The sequence below is a fragment of the Entelurus aequoreus genome, linkage group LG03, assembly GCF_033978785.1.
Source record: "Entelurus aequoreus isolate RoL-2023_Sb linkage group LG03, RoL_Eaeq_v1.1, whole genome shotgun sequence".
Lineage (NCBI taxonomy): Eukaryota > Metazoa > Chordata > Actinopteri > Syngnathiformes > Syngnathidae > Entelurus > Entelurus aequoreus.
Window position 1 is genome coordinate 64,112,389 of NC_084733.1, and position 6,000 is coordinate 64,118,388.

General features: G+C 40.6%; 1 protein-coding gene across 6 annotated transcripts; it reads right to left on the minus strand.

Annotated features, from left to right (window-relative positions):
• Nucleotides 1–615: 615 nt before the first annotated feature.
• Nucleotides 616–4,366, minus strand: LOC133645743 (uncharacterized). 6 transcript variants are annotated; one of them, XM_062040607.1, is made up of 13 exons: nt 4,097–4,366; nt 3,897–3,955; nt 3,691–3,809; nt 3,459–3,565; nt 3,293–3,365; nt 2,838–2,924; nt 2,627–2,747; nt 1,973–2,203; nt 1,673–1,875; nt 1,415–1,574; nt 1,183–1,289; nt 1,018–1,084; nt 616–918 (listed from the first exon to the last, which is right to left on the minus strand). In XM_062040607.1, exons 6-12 carry the CDS (start codon nt 2,922–2,924, stop codon nt 1,073–1,075), a joined length of 921 nt encoding a protein of 306 aa, XP_061896591.1. In that variant the 5' UTR covers nt 3,293–3,365; nt 3,459–3,565; nt 3,691–3,809; nt 3,897–3,955; nt 4,097–4,366; the 3' UTR covers nt 616–918; nt 1,018–1,072. The 6 variants fall into 6 exon arrangements, with proteins under 6 accessions (XP_061896591.1, XP_061896594.1, XP_061896590.1 ...); XM_062040610.1 differs by having other exon boundaries at nt 1,979–2,203; nt 3,691–3,955; XM_062040606.1 differs by having other exon boundaries at nt 3,691–3,955.
• Nucleotides 4,367–6,000: the final 1,634 nt, after the last annotated feature.

Sequence of the window (6,000 nt, forward strand, 5' to 3'; positions counted from 1 at the left end):
CCAATTATCAATAAACGTTAGTCCCTGTTGTCTACAAAAACTAACCAGGTAACAAGGGAACGTTATGTGAACGTTAGGAGAACGTTGTGGCATTGTTCTGGGAACGTTCGTTTATAACGTTCAAAGAACGTTTGGTTGTGGAGTTCTTGCTTAGTTAGCAGAACGTTAGCCAAGAACGTTTGGCTAGAACGTTTAGGGAACTGTTTAGGAACATGCTATTTACATCTGTTTTTATGCTATATTGTCAGGAATAACACTCAAACAGAAATTTCAACAGAATTAATTATTTATTTGTGATAGTGATTTCAACAGAAATAATTCTTTATTAGTGATATAATACAAAAATGGGGACGGCGTGCCGAAGTTGGTAGAGTGGCCGTGCCAGCAGTCGGAGGGTTGATGGTTACTGGGGTTCAATCCCCACCTTCTTCCATCCTAGGCACGTCCTTTGTGTCCTTGGGCAAGACACTTCACCCTTGCTCCTGATGGGTGCTGGTAGCGCCTTGCATGGCAGCTCCCTCCATCAGTGTGTGAATGTGTGTGTGAATGGGTGAATGTGGAAATACTGTCAATTGCGCTTTGAGTACCTTGAAGGTAGAAAAGCGCTATACAAGTATATACTTGTATAGCGCTTTTCTACCTTCAAGGTACTCAAAGCGCTTTGACATCCATCCATCCATCCATTTTCTACCGCTTATTCCCTTCGGGGTCGCGGGGGGCGCTGGAGCCTATCTCATATAACCCATTTATCATTTATCATTTATAAATGGAATGGAATGCAGTGGTCTTGGTCGTGCGCGTCAGTGTATCCTGCCCCTTCTTGGTTCTCTTCCTGGAAGTAAATCCATCCATCCATCTTCTTCCGCTTATCCGAGGTCGGGTCGCGGGGGCAGCAGCCCAAGCAGGGAAACCCAAATCCTGGAAGTAAATAATTATCACAAATACAACAAAGACAGCACTTGAATGTAGATTAATTGAATTGAATTAAAACATTGGCATAATTACTTTATCATTTACCTCTCATCTCACTCTGTTCGTTTGCTTGTTTCTTTTTCCTTTTTTGTCCTCCCTCTTAATTCCTCCTCTTCTCTTGCAAGTAGTTATAATTGCAAATTCAAAAGACATGCAGTGGAACTTCAATAAAATGGAATTCAAAATTGGGATATCTTCTCTTTTCCGTACCTCAAATTTTGAACCTCCCTTTCGAAAAGTGGCCAGTTTCAGGACCTCTCCAAGCTCACAATCCACTTCAGCTGTGGTCGTCTGCTTGTAAACACCCCTGCATGCCTCTGCAATCACCAGCACAATTTAGAATTCCCTTTAGAATAAATACTGTAATAATAACAGCTAGATCGACCTTGTGAGCATACATGCAACATATGCTCAAAGATGCAAACCTATTATTAACACTTACTATTTATTATTCTGTAAAGGGGCAAGTTCTCAAACGCCACTTTTCCTGACTTTCCACGGAGGCCAAGCTGCTCCAGGACTTTGTTTGTGGCAATTTTCCTCAGCATTGTCCTCACCGTGTCTGCCAAATTCTGCCCACCAAGAGCAGTAAGAGCTTTCACCTATACAAATAAATAAACAACAATATTGTACTTGATTAGAAATTGTTTTTTGATAACTGAGCAAGATATTTTTGCAGTGGGGAATCAAAACTAATTACCAGCTGCTTTCTGAGCAGAAGATCAGTGTCGAGCCGTTCACAGAAGGCCTTCAGCTGCTCAAGAGTCTCGAAAGGCTGATCAATGAGATCTTGAACATCCACAGATTCTGGCCCCACAGACTGTGCTGCCAGCCCTCTCAGCATGTGCATAATTTCTCCCTGGTTCTCAAGTATATTTTGAACTTTCATGTTCAACTGGAAAACTGCAAAGACAACAAAAGTCAAAGAGGTAATTCGTATTACTGCCCGTTGTAACAGCCTGTTTAACACCACCTATCAACAGTTAAATAGCCAACTAACGTTCACTGTCAAGGGCATTCCTGCTGGTTCTTGGAGCGGTCTGGTACTGACTCGTACTGGCTGGAGTGGTCTGGTACTGGCTTGAGCGGTCTGGTACTGGCTTGAGCTGGATGCATTCCTGTCTGGACTGAGCCTGGAAGTGCTGCAATTCTCGCTGGGCTGTGAGGTCGGCCTGGATGCCTTGGAGTGGTCTGGTATTGGCTGGTACTGGCTGAAGTGGTCTGGTACTCGCTGGAGATTGGAAAGTTAAAGGTTGGGAGCTCTGGCAGTGGGGGTGCCTGGACGAAGATCTGTGTTTTCTCTTTTCTGCACTTCTTTTTTGGCCGAATTTCCTCTTCATCTAAACCAACGAAGACAAAAAAATGTATGCACCACTAAGTAGTATTTGAGTATTGTAAGTAAACAGTTTTTGAAAAGTGACTATACCGTCAGCATCAAACACATCTTCCTCATCGTTTCTATAGCGTTCAGGGGTGATGTGGCTCCGTTTGGTTAACACTTATTCTGGGCTCGAAAACATTTTAGCTTGTTTTTCGTATTGAAGGGCCTTGTCAAAGTCTTCTGCAAAATTTCAAAGTATGCCGATGACTCAAGATGAATTTAACTTATGTTTTTTAAAATATACATGATATGACTTAGACAATATTCCCTTACCAGTCAATGTTTTCCTGAAAACCCGAATTGGCAGCCTCTCCCAGAATTGTTTGTCAGGAATCTCAGCTTTCCGGATTGTGGAGTGGGTAGGATTTGGCCTTGGCCAATAGCAGAAGGTATTCTGAAGATAAAATAATCATGATGAATGACATAATAATAATAAGTTACAATATTATGCCTATGCACAGTACTTTTCAGAAAAAGTAATAACCTTTCCATCATCTTCTGTCCATATGGTTGGGACAACAGCGACTGAACGTTCACCAAGGAACTCAACGACCACAAAAGAAGGAGCCATCTGGAAAACAATCAGATAATATTACCATTTCAATACTGCATCAAAGAGTTATTTATGAATCCTGATACAGTTAGTCAGTTATTCTTAGTCTGCACACAGCATCCATGTACTTTGTCACTGTTTCTGGAGTTGATGTCGTGTCATTCTCTTGCTCGCTATCATCACTCTCTAATTCTAAAGTTGACTGTCGGCATTGCTTCTTCAAATGCGTAGTTGTGGCAGCCCATCTACGCTTATAAGCCCTCTGTTGAAACTTCTTCATATTGTGTTTATTCTATAAAAAAAACCCCAAGGAAAATGGGTTGCCCTATTATCGCACACACGGAACTATAACATTAAAACATTGGCATAATTACTTTATCATTTACCTCTCATCTCACTCTGTTTTTTTGCTTGTTTCTTTTTCCTTTTTTGTCCTCCCTCTTAATTCCTCCTCTTCTCCTGCAAGTAGTTATAATTGCAAATTCAAAAGACATGCAGTGGAACTTCAATAAAATGGGAATTCAAAATTGGGATATCTTATCTTCTCCGTACCTCAAATTTTGAACCTCCCTTTCGAAAAGTGGCCAGTTTCAGGACCTCTCCAAGCTCACAATCCACTTCAGCTGTGGTCATCTGCTTGTAAACACCCCTGCATGCCTCTGCAATCACCAGCACAATTTAGAATTCCCTTTAGAATAAATACTGTAATAATAACAGATAGATCGACCTTGTGAGCATACATGCAACATATGTTCAAAGATGCAAACCTATTATTAACACTTACTATTTATTATTCTGTAAAGGGGCAAGTCCTCAAACGCCACTTTCCCTGACTTTCCACGGAGGCCAAGCTGCTCCAGGACTTTGTTGTGGCAATTTTCCTCAGCATTGTCCTCACCGTGTCTGCCAAATTTGGAACGTTCAGGCAGCATTCAAACCATATCACTGACGGGGCAAATTATTGTTTAACTAAACTACAAATAAATCCACCCTTCTTTAGAAGTCATTCGTTGGTCTTTGGTCAGTTTGGAAACTTTATAACAGCCAACCTGCACGAGAAATGTATGCTAGTTAGCGCCGGCGCGCATTTATACACAACGCTAAAACCGTATAATGGTCTGAAATTAATCATGTAGGTTGGAAATTGTTATACAAAAACGTGCTTCGTATTTCACTCTTTCTATACTTACTTGTGATAAATGGATGGCGCAACAAATTGCTTTAAAATCGGGATTCTGGAAGTAGTTAGCCTTCGTCCTTCTTTGTCTCACGGAGCAGCTTCAATTGTGCATGCGTGTAGTCTTCTTCTTCTTCTCCTTCTTCTTCTTCTTCTTCTAATTTTCATGGCGGTTGGCAAGCAACCTTGTGTGTGCATTACCGCCACCTACTGTGCGTGCAGCCTTGACTCAGATTGTTCACAAAACACAACACTTTCGCAGAAAGTTAGGGAAACGTTACAACATACTGTATAAAAAGTAAATTTGCGAAAAAAAACACTTATAAAAGCCTAACAGTTGCTGTTTCCATTGCAGGCAAATTATATTTAGTATATAGATGAGAACGTTCAAAGAACGTTCTAAGAACGTTCTTAGAACATATAAAAAAAAACCATATTTTTTAATATGTTCTAAGACCTCTTCTTAGAACGTTCTTAGAACGTTCTTAGAACGTTCTCATCTTGCACCAAAAGAGAACCATAAAGGAACGTTACATTAACGTTAGGTGTTACCTGGGTAGCCAGCCACTTGTTTAGCGAGACTAATCTGCTATATCTCGCATCATTGTATCGGGAATACACTTAATTGTGGCTGGTTTGCTAAGATTTATGTTTCGGGTGATGGCGTCCCCTATGACTAAGGTGTGGTGCTCGGTAGACTGGGGTGTAGGACTAGCTAAAGGGCTAAATCTATTATGCGTCTCAACCGGTTCACCGTTGCTTATAGGCCGCTTAGGGCTGCTATAAGCTGGGCTAGTTAGCTTGCTACAGCTAACGCTAGCAGATGTGTCCGCAACGTCTAAAGTTACGAGATTACTCTGCTCTAACTGGTGGACACGGCCCTCTAGCAGAGCCAACCTATCCATGAGAACGGTGCACGAAGAGCAGGGAGCCATATTCATGGTATTTCTTTCACCGAGTGAAGTTCTTGCTGTCTTCGGGGAAGTGGTCGCGACGTGCGGGGAGCAGATTCCTTCAGACCGACGCCACCTTTCTCCACGCTAGCTTTATTAACTTAGCAGCTAGCTAGCTGAGAGAGGGGTGGCGAGACAGAGATCGGGTGATTAACAAGTTAAATAAGACTACTAAGTATGTTTGGGAAGTAGTAAAGAAAGCTGTAAAACAATTACGCTGTGGAAAACAGAACTAAGCATAAAAAACAAGTAGAGTTAACATATATATCACAATCTCATACAATCAGTCTCAAACAAATCACATATAAACATAGAGTGCGACAATACAAAATAATACAGAGGGGAACGATATTTAACTTATACGTGATTTAAAAGAGTAAAATTCTTAATTTATTTATATTGTATTTCAATTTTGTAAAGATGAGTCAATGTATGCATTAAAAAAAAATATGGCAAATAGTTGAAATAGGTTAAAGCGTTACAATGGAAAAATGTTCTGAAGGAGTGTTCTTAAAAAATATGTTCCATGGGTTTAGTCAATGGAAGCTTACCTTATATGTTGTGCTGCTTTTTTGTAATTGGAAGAAGAAGAAGAAGAAGAAGAAGGAGAAGGTGAATAAGAAGAAACAGAAAAAGGTTGAGATAAAAAACGAAGAATGAGAAGAAGAGGTTGAAGAAAAATAAGGTTGAGAAAGAGAAAGAAGCAGAAGAAAGATTTAAAAAAAACATTTGTGAGTGAAGGATAAGAAAAGGAAGAAGGTTGAGGAGAAGAAGAAGAAAAAGAAGGATGAGATAAAAGAAGAAGGATAAATCAGAATCAGAATCAGAAATACTTTATTAATCCCCGAGGGGAAATTAAGATTTTCAGTGCAATCCCATCAAGACCAGAAAAACATTACAGGGAGACAGAACAGGGAGACAGAACAGGATCGCTGACGGGTCTGCCAACTTCCGGTGCCCCCTT

Excerpts from the sequence above, each read along its gene's own strand:
- LOC133645743 (XM_062040607.1), bottom strand. The coding sequence starts at position 2,924 with ATGGCTCCTTCTTTTGTGGTCGTTGAGTTCCTTGGTGAACGTTCAGTC. Across the intron at positions 2,204-2,626 it reads TTTCAGGAAAACATTGACTG|CGAGTACCAGACCACTTCAG; the intron begins GTAAGGGAATAT and ends TCCAATCTCCAG. Across the intron at positions 1,575-1,672 it reads TTCTGCTCAGAAAGCAGCTG|GTGAAAGCTCTTACTGCTCT; the intron begins GTAATTAGTTTT and ends TTATTTGTATAG.